Source organism: Eubalaena glacialis, chromosome 16, assembly GCF_028564815.1.
Source record: "Eubalaena glacialis isolate mEubGla1 chromosome 16, mEubGla1.1.hap2.+ XY, whole genome shotgun sequence".
Taxonomy (NCBI): Eukaryota; Metazoa; Chordata; class Mammalia; order Artiodactyla; family Balaenidae; genus Eubalaena; species Eubalaena glacialis.
In genome coordinates this window covers 90,254,659-90,271,261 of record NC_083731.1, presented here as the reverse complement: position 1 = coordinate 90,271,261, position 16,603 = coordinate 90,254,659, and the positions used below count along the sequence as shown (strand labels likewise).

The following is a 16,603-nucleotide window of genomic DNA, read 5'->3' as shown; positions in this document are numbered from 1 at the left end:
ACTGGTCAGTTGAACCAGCCAATCTGTTAAATTTCTTCTTTTTAGCTGGTAAACAGTTTTGAAAAGTGGAGATGTGCCCTTTGGGATGTGGAAGTGAGGAGGGCAGGGTGGGAGCAGCATGAATTCTCGGCAAAGGAAAGCATTCCCTGGGGTGCACGTTCCTGCTCCCGTTCTGAGTCACTTCTGGAAACTTTCCTAATGTCCACACCTCACAGAGATCCCTTCACACACTTCACTAAGCACCTGCTGTGTACCAAGCAGCCAGCTAGAGGCCAGGCCCAAAGATCAAAAGACTTCATACCCCGCCCCTCGGAAACTGCCACCTGGGAGGGACAACACTTCATGATCCCACCCCCCATGACTCAACTGATCCTGACATGTACGCGAAGTGCCCTGGGCTCAGGGACAGCAAGGAGGGCTGCACAGAGGCCACGACCTTCGCTAGGTCTGTGTCAGGTCAAGGGCATGGTTCCAACCTAAAACAATAATGGAACAAAAACAAACCCAGCGCCAATACCTAAAGTTCCAGTAAAATCTGCAGCCCATGTCAGAGTGTCTTCTGTCCAGACCCTCAGACGTACGGAGGGCTCCTCAGCAGCGTCCGCACAGCAGTTCCCTCAGGCTCTGGGCGCTCCTCACTTTGCCCCACTTGAGATGTCAGCTCTGGTTTGAGGAAGGAGATTCCCATCTCTCCAGGGGCCCAGACCTCCCGTGATGCAGCCCAGGGAAGGGCGGTTATGCAGGGCCCTGGGCCCAGGGCGCAGGCTCGCCGCCCGCTGTCTGCATTCACTCACTGACCTCCAGTGCCGGGACAGGTTATTAAGGAGAGGTCTCTGATACCCGAGCAATTTTGCCTGATGTTACATCTGGCATCCACCCTTATCCAGATTCCATGGAAACATATAAAAAGTTAACCCAAGGTCAAATGTGTCCAAGAAGGAGAAAGGCTTTTGTTAACCTTTTACCTAAAAATGTATACCATATTTTGTGGAGAATTTAGTTGTGTGGGTAAAAAGTAAGTAAAAATCAAGTTGAAAACCATGATAGGATGTGTTGGAGTTTTTTCTTCATTGGAAAGGAAGCCGTCCCTTCTGGCCTCCCTCACTCACCTTGTGCTCGACCGTGAGTCTGTTCCCTCGAAGGGAGTAACCCTCCCTGACCAGATGGACAGAGCTTTTCTGTACAAGAGGCTTTGTGAGCTGGCCCTTCTCCTTTGTTAAACCATTTTGGTGGAAATCTTCCAAAATTATGCTAAATTTTACCTTCCTGAATGAAGTGACTTGGACGTGGTGTGTGCCCTGCAGCCAGCGCAGGAGGGATATGCTGGGCAAGTCCTCCACGTTCTCCAAGGTTGAGGCGGGGGCAGGATTTCGGGAAGACAAACACCCCATCAGGACGGCTGGGATGACGGAGGCATTTGCCTATGCAGGGGCCCCTCCTGGCCTGCCTTTACCTTCGTCTGCATGACGTGCCAGCATCCCTGCCTTTCTCCTTGCCAAGGGGGATACTTTCGTTTAGACCGTGTCCTGTCTCTAACAGTGCCTCATTTCCTTTTTTTTTTTTTTTTTAATTGCATTATAAAAGACACTATCCAGAAAACACAGCTACATGCCTTAGCTTTGGAGGAAATATTTGCAAAATATGTGTCTGGTATAAAATGTGTTTTTAGAATATATAAATAACTCCTACAAATCAGAAAAGAGAAAAACAACCAGATAAAATTATAGACAGAAGATCTGAACACATAATTTGCAAAAGAAGGTGTATGAATGAAAAATAAACACATGAAAAGATGCTCAACATTATTAGTAATTAGGGAAATGTAAATCCAAACCACGATAAGATACCATTACACTCTTATCAGAATGGCTAAAATAAGAAAACAAAAAAATCCTGATAATAGCAAGTTTTGGCAAAGATGCAGAGCATTTGAAACTCTCATACACTGCTAAGGAGAATGCAAAATAGTTTAGACACTGGTAAACAGCTTGGTACTTTTTAATGAAGTTAAATATACACTTACCAAATGACTCAACTATCCTAGTCCTAGTTATTTACCCAAGATAAATGAAAACATATTTTTTTTTTACAAACGTTTTATTATATTTGAATGTTTATTGCAACTCTTTTCATGGTAACCCAAACCCAAAAACAACTCAAATGTCTATCAACCGGTTAATGGACAAACAAATTGTGGTATATCCATATCATGGAATATTATTCAGCAGTAACAATAAAACTACTGACACACATGACAACACAGATGAATCTCAGAAGCATTATGCTGACAATGACTCATTTCTGAGGTATGTCTCTCCTTCCCCTTGCCTGATTTTCTGTTCCCAGAAGGCCAGACTTCAAGCAAATTAGAATAGTGTCTAAAGCAAGAGTCTGGGCCTGAATGAGCTGAACGAACGTTCAAGAGGCTCTTCCATGAGTCCAGTGTGTATTTTCCACTTGTTGTGCCTCTCAGGCTTTTCCCCACAACTTTCAGGTTTGAGGCTGTTTTGTGAAGAATTGAAGATGTAAGTAATCTTTGAAAAAACTAGTTTCTAAACTCCTTTACGGCAGGGAACTAATGCCTTACTTGTATTCCTGTTCCCCATGGTACATAGTAGGTGTTCATTAAAGACTGATGTGCTAACAGGTTACCGTATCCTCATATCCTAACGCTTTGCTATGGACTGTAATTCACAGACCAGGAGGCAGTTCTCTGTAAAGAAAACCTCTGCAGATGCGAGTGAATACTATGAAAATTACATTGAAGAGCTGAAGAAATAAGGGTTTCTACTAAGAGAACATCTGACACCCGAAGCAACCCAGTTAGCATCTGAAAAACTGCAAGCAGTAAGATTGATGTCTACATATTATTTCGTGTTATTGATTAAATATATTTAATAGAAATGTTTTCTTCATGACAAATCAAAAGCTGTCAGGAGATGAGAGCAGGAGTTGAGAGAAGGAAAGGTGAGCCCACAGAGAGGCCTGGAAGCCACGTGGGGAGGGAGTTCCAGGATGAGCCACTAACCTCCCTGCTTTCAAAAGATTTCCTCGTAACCCAGGCCAGGGGTGAGGGTCCTCAACCCTTAATGCCACTTAGCCTTCAATGCTGCTGGCAGGCCTAAAGCTAATGGGGCGAAGAAAAAGGCAGGAGGGAAAACAACATGGGGGTAACGAGAATGGGGGAGAGGGGGAGACCGGCAGAGAGGGCCCCGGGGTTAAGGCACCCTCTCCCGGGCCGTCACCTCCTGGCTCTCCTCACGCCTCTGCTCATCTCAGTTTTAAATAAACCCACTCATGAACTCTTTTTGTTGGTGTTTCTTGTTATTCTGTGGTTGCAGCTCCTTTTAGAGGAGGCCGTAAATTCAAGCGTTCTGAGCCCAGAGGTGAGCGGTTTGGTGGAGATGCTCCGGGCGGAAGCTCTCGGCTGCCTGGAGCACACTGCTCAGACCGGTGTACAGGACGAGCCTTAATGACGTAAGTCCAGTGTCCTTGAGGCCGACTCTGATGGGACCGACCTGCTTTTCCTGACTCTTCTTCCTTCTCACCTGGAGAAAGGGACACTGAGGCCACTGCAGGGAAATGAGCTTCCAAGGGAATAGAGTCCCTGTCTGTGGAGTGTCAACCTCAGGAGCTGGGCTGCCCGCTCCTAGGCCAGCAGGTTTGCATCAGGCCTGGGACACGGGCGCTCCTGGTCCTCAGGGAGAGGCTCAGGCCCTGATCTGCTTCAGAGTGACCATCTTGTGTCTTCGACCATCTTAGGGAGAGGCAGGCACACCTGCAGCCCTCAGAAAGCTCTTCTTAATTGTGTACAGTTGAAGGAGCAGGTGAAGAAGGTATTCTCAGTGGTACAGCTTGGACAGCTGCACCGTCACATTAAAATAATACAGACCATCTCTTCCTTGGAGTTAAACGGATTCATTTCATGGAGAAAAAGGTTTCCTGGGGTAAAGTCCAAAAGCACTTGTGTAATTAGAAGTGTTCTGGTGGGTTTCATTCCGAGTCTGACCTGACATCTTTCTAAATTTCTTGTGTGAAAAGCGGGTCTCCCGCATGAGGATTCCTTTCTCTGTGGACGCAGATGTAGGTACAGACATACTGATATTCAGGACTCTGGTTCTTTCCTCTAGTTAAGCCGATCCCAGTTTTGGAAATGAGATGCATCTTCAACAATATGGCGTTTGTTTTATGACAGTGTCCAGTAGAGAACTAGTAGTTGTGATGTACCTAACAACCGTTTTAGGTATTTTTATACATGTTACTTTACTTTTTCTAGATTATCAAGATTGTTTTAATAATCATATGTCATCTTCTATTTAAAGGTGAGCAAGGCAGAGGGAATTCTCCTCCTAGTAAAGGAAGTGCTGAGAAATGGAGAAACAGAGGAACAAGTACAGACGATGATGGCTGAGTTCTACAGGTTAATACCTCACAGAGCCGCCCCGGCCAAGAAGGTCAGCCTGAGGCTGCTGGCTAAGAAAGAGGACCTCTGCCTGGTAAGCCTCTGCACCGTGGAATTCAGTTTACAATTTGTTGGGGGCAGGGAAGAGGGGTCTTTTCACATCTGATGACTAAGGTAACATTGAATCATGAAAGTTGCCTCTAGAGTTTGCTCAAAAACAAACCGTGAGCCGTTTTGGAATGAGTTGGGTCTTTACAGAAGTTATCTGAACCACGCTCCCGAACGAGCCTGTGTTGGAAGAGTGGTGCAGAGGCAAGTGTTCAGAATTGCTGTGCTGTGAGATGATTTTCCAGGTCAGGAGATGAGTTAGGGTTCTTTCCAGGAAGAAACAGAAAGCTGCTCCTGACTTGAACAATGAGGAGGCTTATCACCCTGCAGGACGAGAAGTCCCGCTGTGGGGCAGCCGCTGGTCTAGTTCACTTAGAGGCAGCGTTGGCCTCAGGGCCCGGCTTGCTCCCGTCGCCGTGCTTCCTGCAGGGACAGCTCCCACCCCCAACAGCCGCTCCCCTTACCATCAGCTCACAGCATCCCACTGGAAGCGTTCCTCTCGTGTCTCTAAGAGGAAGCCCCCGGCAGATTCTTACTTCTTTTCTTTTTTTAATTAAAGTATAGTTCATTTACAATATTGCGTTAGATTCAGGTGTACAGCAAAGTGACTTGGTTTTAAATGTATATGTGTATATATACACACACACATACACTTTTCCAGATTCTTTTCTGTTATAGGTTATTATAAGATATTGAATATAGTTCCCTGTGCTATACAGTAAATCCTCATTGTTTATTTCTTTTATATATAGTGGTATGTATCTGTTAATCCCAAACTCCTAATTTATCCCTCCCCCCTCCCCTTTGGTACCATAAGTTTGTTTTCTATGCTTGTGAGTCTGTTTCTGTTTTGTCAATATGTTCATTTGTATTATTTTTTAGATTCCACATATAAGTGATATTATATGGTATTTGTCTTTCTCTGTCTTACTTCACTTACTATGATAATCTCTAGGTCCCTCCATGTTGCTGCAAATGCCATTATTTCATGCTTTTTTATGGCTGAGTAGTACTCCATTGTGTATACGTACCACATCTTCTGTATCCAGTCCTCTGTCTACAGACACTTAGGTTGCTTCCGTGTCTTGGCTATTGTAAGGCTCCATCTCTTTGGCCAGAAGTGAGTCATGTGTGCATTCCTAAGCCAGTCACTGCTGAGGAGGATAGAATTACTGCTCGGAAATGGGCCATCTCCCTCCAGCTGAGGGGGGGAAGGAGAAGCTCAGTTCAGAGAGGCCGCAGGAAGGCAGACATGGTGCCCACCTCGCCTGGGATGAGGCCAGTATCCCTCTCTGGCTCTGGGTTGCCACATCTGACCATGAAGGGTTTGGGACAGAATCAGAGATCCATGACCTCTAGACTTCAGAGGAGTTTGTAGATGTTAAATTTTGCATGTTTGGGGGAAATTATAGCTTCCCACAGATTCCCAGAGGAGTCTGTAATCCAAAATAAGTGCAGAACCAACAAATGAGATGAACCAGTGAATGCGATGATGAAGGACGCTTCCAAATTTAAAATTCCATGATTTTCCTAACACCCAACATAACCTCAGTTGCTGGTTTTCCTACTGAGAGGGTATGTGTGGTGCCCATCTGAATACTTTTAACTTAGATTTTATATTTTCAATGGGTAATACATCTTCATGATTCAAAAGTCAATATTTATTTAAAAGGTATCCTCAGAGCAACCTCTGTCCCTCCCTGCCCCCGCCACCCTATTCCAGCTCTTCCACCCCAATACGTAACCATTTCTGTTAGTTTCTTGTTTGTCTTTGCACCATTTCTTTATGCAAATAAATATGAATATGAACATATATGCTTAGTCCTCCCTGCTCTTTTTTTTTACGTAAAAAGTCGTATACTCTCTTTGCTGTTCTGCACCTGTTTTCCTCACCTAACACACCCTGAACGTAGAGATTTCCCTCATTCAGGTCCACGGTGGGATGTGCCACCTTGGTGGGCATCCCCTCCTGCCAGACATGGCGATTGTTTCTGGATTTTGCTACTACGAACAATGGCACAGGGAATAAATACTCTGTATATTTGGCGTTTCATACTTGTACAGGGGTATCTGTGAGATGTGGTCCCAGAAGTAGAAGTACAGGCTGAAAGAATAAATGCCTATGTAATTGGGATAGATTTTGTCTGCTTCCCTAAGGGTTGTTAGGTGCTGCCCTCTCACCATCAGTGAATGAGGGTTTCTATTTCCTATCGCCTTACCAACAGTGTCTTTGTCAAACTTTTAGACTTCACCAAGTGTACAGATGAGAAACGGCATGTCGGTGTAGTGAGTCTGAGCACCTTTCCAGATATTTCAGGGATGTTTGTGTTTTTTCTTCCGTGAACTGTCTATTCGTGTCCTTTGCCTTTTTCCTCTTGGGTCTTGATATTTTTATTCATGATTTTTAGGACCTCTGTAAGTTAAGGAGCTTAGTCTGTGAGATGAATTGCAAATATTTTCTGCAGTTTATTTGGGTTTTTTTCTTTGCTTATGGTGAGTTTGTTGGTGTTGGTGGTGGTGGTTGGCTTGTTCTGTTTTACCATAAAGAAATTTTTTACTTTTATATGGAAAAGACTGCACCAATCTTTTATTTTATGGCTGGTGGATTTGAATTATAGTTCAAAGGCCTTCCCCACACTAGTGGCCGCAGCATGGCTGACGCTCCCCTTCTGTGTCTCTTTAGTCTCAAAGATGCTGAAAACAACAAATCCCCATAAAAAATGTAACTCAGATTATCCGGAAGCCATGTTCCCTCATCCAAGCTCCGTGACCTGTGGAACACTTGGGTTCCCTCCCAGGGAAAGGCATGCGTCCTATTCATCTTTGTATCCTTCAAACCTAACACAATGCACACATGCTTAATGAATTTTTGTTAAGGAGGTTGGACTTGAAGTCTGATGATCTGAGTTCCTGTTTAGTCACTATCCCCTCCTTGTTGTGGAAACTTCTCACAGGCTCGCTTTCCTCATGTACACAATGAGGATAATGAGATCTAATAAGGCAAATGGGGTAGTGTGGATTAAAGGAATAACGTACCTGAAAACACTCGATAAACAATCATGTCTATACTAACGTACACTATTATTACTATTGTACATTGTGCTGTCACTGAGGCAACTGTGTCAACTTTAATACACCACTCATAGCCCAGGCAGGTATTGATGAAAAGCTTTAGGGAAAAAAAAAGCTTATTTATCCAATCTTTTTGAGAAAGTACAATATGATATAAATATTTTAATATGTGGTAATTCTAATGTGTATGAATCATTTCTACCTACAGCTAATAAGAGACATGGTTAACGTCTGTGAAACTAATTTGTCCAAACCCAACCCACCATCTCTTGCCAAATACCGAGCTTTGAGATGCAAAATTGAGCATGTTGAACCGAACACTGAAGAATTTTTCAGAGTTAGAGGTGTTGCAGAATAATCACAGGTAAGCATAAAGGAAGTAGGTGAGGATCTGCTCTTATGTGATACTGTTTCAGATGCTGTTAGAGCTGATCTCCACACACTTAGATATTTAACCCTCACTATCAAAGTAATTACGGTGTGACGACAAATGCTTACTTCTGGGTCTGTAGTGGGGCTTGGAGCTGTACTCTGTACTTAAACACTCCCCACGATTTCAGTCCGTTGCAGGCTTACCTAATCTTGCTCAGAATTAAATTTTAAAAATTTAGATGGGAGAGTATTGGAGTTTGTTCTCAAATACAGTGTTTGAGTTCTGAAGGGTATTGTACAGGAAAATCCACTCAAATTAAGATTTTTAAATGCGGAACACGTGTGTGGCCACTTCTAAACTGGCCACTGCATGGCATGAAAACAGGTGAAACCCTGGAAAACATGCCAGGAGATACGGCGCCCCTAACCGTGGGTCTCATGCATCTCCTCACGGGCCATCCATGCCCCTCTTTCTTGCGCTGATGTGCCTTCTGCGCGTCAACCGGGGTCAGCAGCAGTACAGCAAACACAGGTGACACAGCTGCTCAGACAGGCCCTCGCTGGGTCAGGACCCCTGTGGAATCACCATGGCTAAGAGTCTGGACAGCTTCAAGGTTCAGAAACTGGCTTCCACTGGTCTGCTCATCCGGGCCACTGTCACAGCCCTCTGCCCCATCTTCCTCATCCTGGGTCTCACTGTAACGGGCCAGCTTCCCCTTCCTCAGCCGCCGTACTCCTAAGCACCAGCAGTGAGCTGCTGCCCTCGGCCCAGCTTGCAAGGCCCAATCGTGAAACGTTTAGGAATTTTGTGAACTGATTGTTAAACCATTAGTAAGTTGATATCAGCTGTGGTGGGAGGATCAGCAAATGCTACAGATCAGGGCTGTGTGTGGGTTTTGCTGTTGTTTTGAGAGCTGGTTTTCCAGCACCCACCAGAGCTATACCCAGCCACACCTCCCTTACGGACTAATTCAGACCTCTGTGAAATTATGCTCTGCATTCCTTGGTCAGTCGTCCCCAAATTCCATTCCCGATATTTCTTCACATCCCCTAAAATGGCTTTTTTTAATGGAAAATTGTAAGTGTTGATGAGTATGCAGAGAAATTGGAACCCTCATACATCGCTTGTAGAAATGTAAGACGGTGCAGCTGCTGTTTGGCAATTCCTCAACAAATCAAACACAGAATGACCACATGCCCAGCAGTTCCACTCCTAGGTATAGACCCAGAAGAACTGAACACAAGTACTCAGGTACTTGTACCTGAATGTTCATGGCAGCACCACTCACAATAGCCAAAAGGTGGAAATAATCCAAAGGTCCATCAGTGGATGAACGGATTAACAAAATATGGCATATCCATGTAATGGAGTGGTATTCACCCATAAAAAGAAGTGAAGTACTGATACACACTACAACATGGGTGAACCTCGAAAACCTCCTGCTAAGTGAAAGAAGCCAGACACAAAAGACCACATATTGCATGACTCCATTTATATGAAATACCTAGAATAGATAAATCAACTCCCTGGAGACCGAAAGCAGATTGCCTGCTGCCAGGGGAGGGAGGAATGGAGCCCGACTGCTGAAGGGTGTGGGGTGTTCGTTGGGGTGATGAAATGTTTTGGAACTGGATAGAGGTGGTGGCTGCACAGCATTTGGAAGGCACCAGATACCACTGAGCTGTATACTGCAAAACAGTGAATTTTATGTTATGTGACTTTCACCGCAATTTTAAAAATCCGTTCCTGCAGATTTCTTCCAGATTTTCTTTCTGTATATAATCAAATTAGTTTGATTTCTTTTGATTTGAATTGTTATTGAAGTATAGTTGATTTACTATGTTGTGTTAGTTTCAGGTGTACAGCAACGTGATTCAGTTATAGAATCTTTTTCAGACTTTTTCCATTATAGGTTATTACAAGACACTGAATATGGTTCCCTGTGCTGTACAGTAGGTCCTTGTAGTATATAGTAGTGGGTATCTGTTAATCCCAGATTCCTAACTTGTCCCTCCCTACACCTTTCCGCTTTGGTAATCATAAGTTTGTTTTTTTCTACATCTGTGAGTCTATTTCTGTTTGTAAATAAGTTCATTTGTATTATTTTTGAAGATTCCCTATATAAGTAATATCATATGGTATTTGTCTTTCTCTGTCTGACTTCACTTAGTATGATAGTCTCTAAGTCCATCCATGTTGCTGCAAATGGCATTATTTCATTCTTTTTTATGGCTGAGTTATATTCCATTGTACATATACCACATCTTCTTTATCTGTTCTTCCATGGATGGACATTTAGGTTGCGTCCATGTCTTGGCTATTGTAAATAGTGCTGCTATGAACATTGAGGTGCATGTATCTTTTTGAATTAGAGTTTTCTCTGGATATATGCCCAGTAATGGGATTGCTGGATCATATGGTAGCTCTATTGTTAATTTTTTAAGAAACCTCCATACTGTTCTCCATAGTGGCTGCAGCAATTTACATTCCCACCAAGGGTGCAGGAGGGTTCCCTTTTCTCCACACCCTCTCCGGCATTTATTATTTGTAGACATTTTTTTTTTTTTTTGCTGCGTTGGGTCTTCATTGCTTCGTGCAGTCTTTCTCTAGTTGCAGCAATCAGGGGCTGCTCTTCGTTGCGGTATGTGGGTTTCTCATTGCGGTGGCTTCTCTTGTTGCGGAGCACGGGCTCTAGGTGCGTGGGTTTCAGTAGTTGTGGCTCACGGGCTTAGTTGCTCCACGGCATTTGGGATCTTCCTGGGCCAGGGCTCGAACCCTTGTCCCCTGCATTGGCAGGGGAATTCTTAACCACTGTGCCACCAAGGAAGTCCCAGTAGACTTTTTAGTGATGTCATTCTGACTGGTGTGAGGTGATAACCTCATTGTGGTTTTGATTTGCATTTCCCTGATGATTACCAATGCTGAGCATCTTTTCGTGTGCCTGTTGGCCATCTGTATGTCTTCTTTGGAGAAACGTCTATTTAGGTCTTCTGCCTACTTTTTGATTGGGTTGTTTGTTTTCTTGATGTTGAGCTGTATGAGCTCTTTGTATATTTTGGAAATTAATATCTTGTTGGTCACATCATTTGCAAATATTTTCTCCCAGTCTGCAGGTTGTCTTTTTGTTTTGTTTATGGTTTCCTTTGCTGTGCAAAAGCTTTTAAGTTTACTTAGGTCCCATTTGTTTATGTTTGCTTCTATTTCCATTACTCTAGGAGACAGATCCAAAAAATTTTTGCTACGATTTATGTCAAAGAGTGGTCTGCCTTTGTTTTGCTCTAGGAGTTTTATAGTATCCGGTCTTACAGTTAGGTTTTTAATCCATTTTTTTTCTTTAATTTTTTTTTTTCCTTTGGCTGTGCCATGTGGCATGAGGGATCTTAGTTCCCCGACCAGGGATTGAACCCGTGCCCCCTGCAGTGGAAGTGTGGAGTCCTAACCACTGGACCTCCAGGGAATTCCCTCTTTAATCCATTTTGAGTTTATTTTTTGTATATGGTGTTAGAGAATGTTCTAATCTCATTCTTTTACATGTAGCTGTCAAGTTTTCCCAACACCAGTTATTGAAGAGACTGTCTTTTCTCCATGGTATATTCTTTTTTTTTTTTAATGGATCTTTATTGGAGTATAATTGCTTCACAATACTGTGTTAGTTTCTGTTGTACAACAAAGCGAATCAGCCATATGCATACACATGTCCCCATATCCCCTCCCTCTTGAGCCTCCCTCCCACCCTCCCTATCCCACCCCTCTAGGTCATCACAAAGCACCGAGCTGATCTCCCTGTGCTATGCAGCTGCTTCCCACCAGCCAACTATTTTACATTCGGTAGTGTATATATGTCGATGCTACTCTCACTTCGCCCCAGCTTCACCCTCCCACCCCAGGTCCTCAAGTCCATTTACTATGTCTACCTGTTTATTCCTGCCCTGCAACTAGGTTCATCGGTACTGTTTTTTTTTTTTTTCAGATTCCATATATATGCATTAGCGTACGGTATTTTTTTTTCTCTTTCTGACTTACTTCACTCTGTATGACAGACCCTAGGTCCATCCACCTCTCTACAAATAACTCACTTTCGTTTCTTTTTATGGCTGAGTAATATTCCACTGTATATATATGCCACATCTTCTTTATCTGTTTATCTGTCGATGTACATTTAGGTTGGTTCCATGTCCTGGCTATTGTAAATAGTGCTGCAATGAACTTTGTGATACATGACTCTTTTTGAATTATGGTTTTCTCGGGGTATATGCCCAGTAGTGGGATTGCTGGGTCGTATGGTAGTTCTATTTTTAGTTTTCTAAGGAACCTCCATACTGTTTTCCATAGTGATTGTATCAATTTACATTCCCACCAACAGTGTAGGAGGGTTCCCTTTTCACCACACCCTTTCCAGCATTTATTGTTTCTAGATTTTTTGATAATGGCCATTCTGACTGGCATGAGGTGATACCTCATTGTAGTTTTGATTTGCATTTCTCTAATAATTAGTGTTGTTGAGCATCTCTTCATGTGCCTCTTGGCCATCTGTACGTCTTCCTTGGTGAAATGTCTATTTAGGTCTTCCGCCCATTTTTTAACTGGATTGTTTGTTTTTCTGATATTGACCTCCATAAGCTGTTTGTATATTTTTGGAGAGTCATCCTTTGTCTGTTGTCTCATTTGCAAATATTTTCTCCCATTCTGAGGGTTGTATTTTTGTTTTGTTTATGGTTTCCTTTGCTGTGCAAAAGCTTTTAAGTTTAATTAAGTCCCATCTGTTTATTTTTGTTTTTATTTCCATTTCTCTAGGAGGTGGGTCAAAAAAGATCTTGATGTGGTTTATGTCAAAGAGTGTTTTTCCTATGTTTTCCTCTAAGAGTTTTATAGTGTCTGGTCTTACATGTAAGTCTTAAATCCACTTGGAGTTTATTTTTGTGTATGGTGTTAGGGAGTGTTCTAATTTCATTCTTTTACGTGTAGCTGTCCAGTTTTCCCGGCACCACTTATTGAAGAGGCTGTCTTTTCTCCATTGTATATTCTTGCCTCCTTTATCAAAGATAAGGTGACCATATGTGCGTGGGTTTATCTCTGGGCTTTCTATCCTGTTCCATTGATCTATATTTCTGTTTTTGTGCCAATACCATACTGTCTTGATTACTGTAGATTTGTGGTATAGTTTGAAGTCTGGGAGCCTATTCCTCCAACTCCGTTTTTCTTTCTCAAGATTGCTTTGGCTATTTGGGGTCTTTTGTGTTTCCATATGAATTGTAAAATTTTTTGTTCTAATTCTGTGAAGAATGCCGTTGGTAGTTTGATAGGGATTGCATTGAATCTGTAGATTGCTTTGGGTAGTATAGTCATTTTCACAATATTGATTCTTCCAATCTAAGAACATGGTATATTTCTCCATCTGTTTATGTCATCTTTGATTTCTTTCATCAGTGTTTTATAGTTTTCTGGTACAAGTCTTTTGTCTCCTCTGGCAGAGTTATTCCTAGGTATTTTATTCTTTTTGTTGCAATGGTAAATGGGACTATTTCCTTAATTTCTCTGTCTGATTTTTCGTTGTTGGTGTATAGGAATGCCAGAGATTTCTGTGCATTAATTTTGTATCCTGCAACCTTACCAAATCCATTGATTAGTTCTAGTAGTTTCTTGGTGGCATCTTTAGGATTTTCTATGTATAGTATCATGTCATCTGCAAACAGTGACAGTTTTACTTCTTCTTTTCCAATTTGTATTCCTTTTATTTCTTTTTCTTCTCTGATTGCTGTGGCTTGGACTTCCAAAACTATGTTGAATAAGAGTGTTGAGAGTGGACATCCTGGTTCTTGTTCCTGATCTTAGGGGAAATGCTTTCAGTTTTTTACCATTGAGTATGATGCTTGCTGTGGGTTTGTCATATATGGCCTTTACCATGGTATATTCTTGCCTCCTTTGTCATAGATTAATTGACCAAAGTGTGTGGGTTTATTTCTGGGCTCTGTGTCCTGTTCTATTGATTTATGTGTCTGTTTCTGTGCCAGTACCATACTGTCTTGATTACTGTAGCTTTGTAGTATAGTCTGAAGTCAGGGAGCATGATCCCTCCAGCTCCGTTCTTCTTTCTCAAGATTGTTTTAGCTGATTTGGCTTTGAGCCTCCCCTAGGTATCTGAGGAGTCTAGTAATAGTGACAGTAGAATCAGGAGGGGAGTCACCAGCTTTTTCCAGGGAGTCAAAGGGAAGGAGCAGCTGCATCTTCAAGCCCTGGGGAGGGAGCAGCAACCATCTAATGTAACTACAGCAAGCCCTTGGCGATCTCAAACCACCCCACCCCCAAGTATTAAAGAATTCATACATCAAAAGTGGGCCTCTCCCTAGGGAGAGATTCCGCTGCTGTGAAAAAGTAGATTCTCTCCATTTCATTTCACGAATAATGACATTTTCATATTAATTTTTTTCTAGTTATAAAATTCACGTTCTTTTCTAAAAGTTTAGAAAGTATGTGAAAACATGAAGAAAATTAAAGATCGCCCAAAATCTCACCACCCAGTGATAACGCAGAGATAATATAACCACTGTTAGCATTTTGGTATAGAACGTTTCCCCAGTTAGATCACTGATGCTTCTCTGCACCCAGAGGGTGCTGGGAAGCCAGCTGTGTGAAATAAAAGTTGTGGTTAGTAACATTTGCTGATTTGCTCAACAGGCTCCGGTAACCAGCCAGTCCCCACAGCCCGGTCCCTCGGCAGCCCCCCAGTCTGTCCCCACACTCCCCATCTTAGTCACCCTGAGCCATCGTCGATTCTCTCTCCCTCGTCCCCGCATCCCCGTGCTGTCAGCTGCCTCCAAAAGCCGTTTACTCCTGGCTTCTTGCCTTGAGCGGAGACCACGCCCCTGCAGCAGCAGCCTTCCTGATGTTCTTGCCATCCTGCCCATCCAGTTAACTTTCCCCAAACAACCAGTTAGATCTTAGCACACGTATTTGGCCATGTCCAATAAATGTCACCTCCAAAGAGAGGCCTTTCTTAGCCACCCTCTCTCTGAACCTGGCTGGCTTGCTGAGTAGCACAGAAGATCAGGTGTTTGTCACCTTCTTGACTTCTGTCTCTCTCATCAGAGTGTAAGCTCCATGAGGCGGAGGCCATGTTATCTTATTGCCAGTGCTGGTAGAGTACTAGGCACGGGGTGTACTTGTTAAATGAATTCATGAGTGTTGAATGAATGAACTTATTCAATTAGTATGTTCTATATATTATATATTCGATAAAATATGGGATCATATTTTCCTTAATGTTTTATAACCTACTTTTTAAAATATTTATTTATTTATTTATTTATTTTTTGGCTGCGTTGGGTCTTTGTTGCTGCACATGGGCTTTCTCCAGTTGTGGCGAGCGGGGGCTGCTCTTCGTTGCGGTGCGCGGGCTTCTCATTGCAGTGGCTTCTCTTTGTTGTGGAACACAGGCTCTAGGCACGCAGGCTGCAGTAGTTGTGGCACGTGGGCTCAGTAGTTGTGGCTCATGGGCTCTAGAGCGCAGGCTCAGTAGTTGTGGTGCACAGGCTTAGTTGTTCCGCAGCATGTGGGATCTTCATGGACCAGGGCTCGAACCCGTGTCCCCTGCATTGGCAGGCAGATTCTTAACCACTGCGCCACCAGGGAAGTCCTTATAACCTACTTTTAACACTTATTTTTTGCTATAAGTTTTGCTTTATACCCTTATTTATTTATTTTAAATTTTTTTTTAAAAAATTTATTTATTTATTTATTTATTTTTGGCTGTGTTGGGTCTTTGTTGCTGCGCGCCGGCTTTCTCTAGTTGTGGTGAGCAGGGGCTACTGTTCATTGCGGTGCACGGGCTTCTCATTGCAGTAGCTTCTCTTGTTGTGGAGGGCGGGCTCTAGGCGCGCAGGCTTCAGTAGTTGTGGCACATGGGCTCAGTAGTTGTGGCTTGCAGGCTCTAGAGCTCAGGCTCAGTAGTTGTGGAGCACGGGCTTAGTTGCTCTGTGGCACGTGGGATGTTCCTGGGCCAGGGCTCGAAACCTTATCCCCAGCATTGGCAAGCAGATTCTTAACCACTGCGCCACCAGGGAAGCCCCCCTTAATTATTTTTAAGAGTGTGATTTTTTTAACGGCTGCATAGTATTTCCAAGAAATGTTGCATTGTGATTCATTGAATCAGTTCTCTAATAACAGACATTTGGGTTGTTTTGGGTTTTCTGCTAATAACAATTTTTTATTTTGCTTTCAATTATCTAATCTCAAGGTTTTCTTCTAATTCTTACAGTAAGAGTCCAGTGGACATCTTGCAGATATTTAGAGTTGGCAGACTGAGTGAAACCACGGAGTTTTTGAGCCACCTTGGCAATGTGACGCCCTTGCTGCACAGGTCCCCCGTACAGAGCTTTGTAGGAATCCTGTCCTGGTAAGAGCACGCCATCTTTAGTTTCCAAATTTTTCAGCCTCACAAATGTGAAGTGTTTTACTTCTTTTTTCTATAGTACATGGATCTGTTACATTAAAATCAGCCAGCTTATTGAATTCCAGAGAAAATTGAACACTTTAAATTATAATTATGTGATTTAAGTCATAGATTAATTATTATACATATTTTAAAGTGTAGTGCATGGATATGAATTGCTTCTTGAAGACAGTATCATGCGAATAGGGGACTCTCTATT

At 42.9% G+C, this 16,603-nt stretch overlaps 1 protein-coding gene across 1 annotated transcript in view; it reads left to right on the top strand.

The window, feature by feature from the left end:
- Positions 1-16,371, top strand: part of PARP4 (poly(ADP-ribose) polymerase family member 4) — a 32,283-nt gene extending 15,912 nt beyond the window's left edge. The window contains 7 exon segments of the mRNA XM_061170938.1: positions 2,698-2,847; positions 3,342-3,439; positions 3,441-3,477; positions 4,323-4,496; positions 7,791-7,921; positions 7,923-7,946; positions 16,210-16,371. Of these exon segments, the coding sequence (XP_061026921.1) occupies positions 2,698-2,847; positions 3,342-3,439; positions 3,441-3,477; positions 4,323-4,496; positions 7,791-7,921; positions 7,923-7,946; positions 16,210-16,351 (756 nt within the window). The 3' untranslated portion in view covers positions 16,352-16,371.
- The last annotated feature ends 232 nt before the right edge of the window (positions 16,372-16,603 follow it).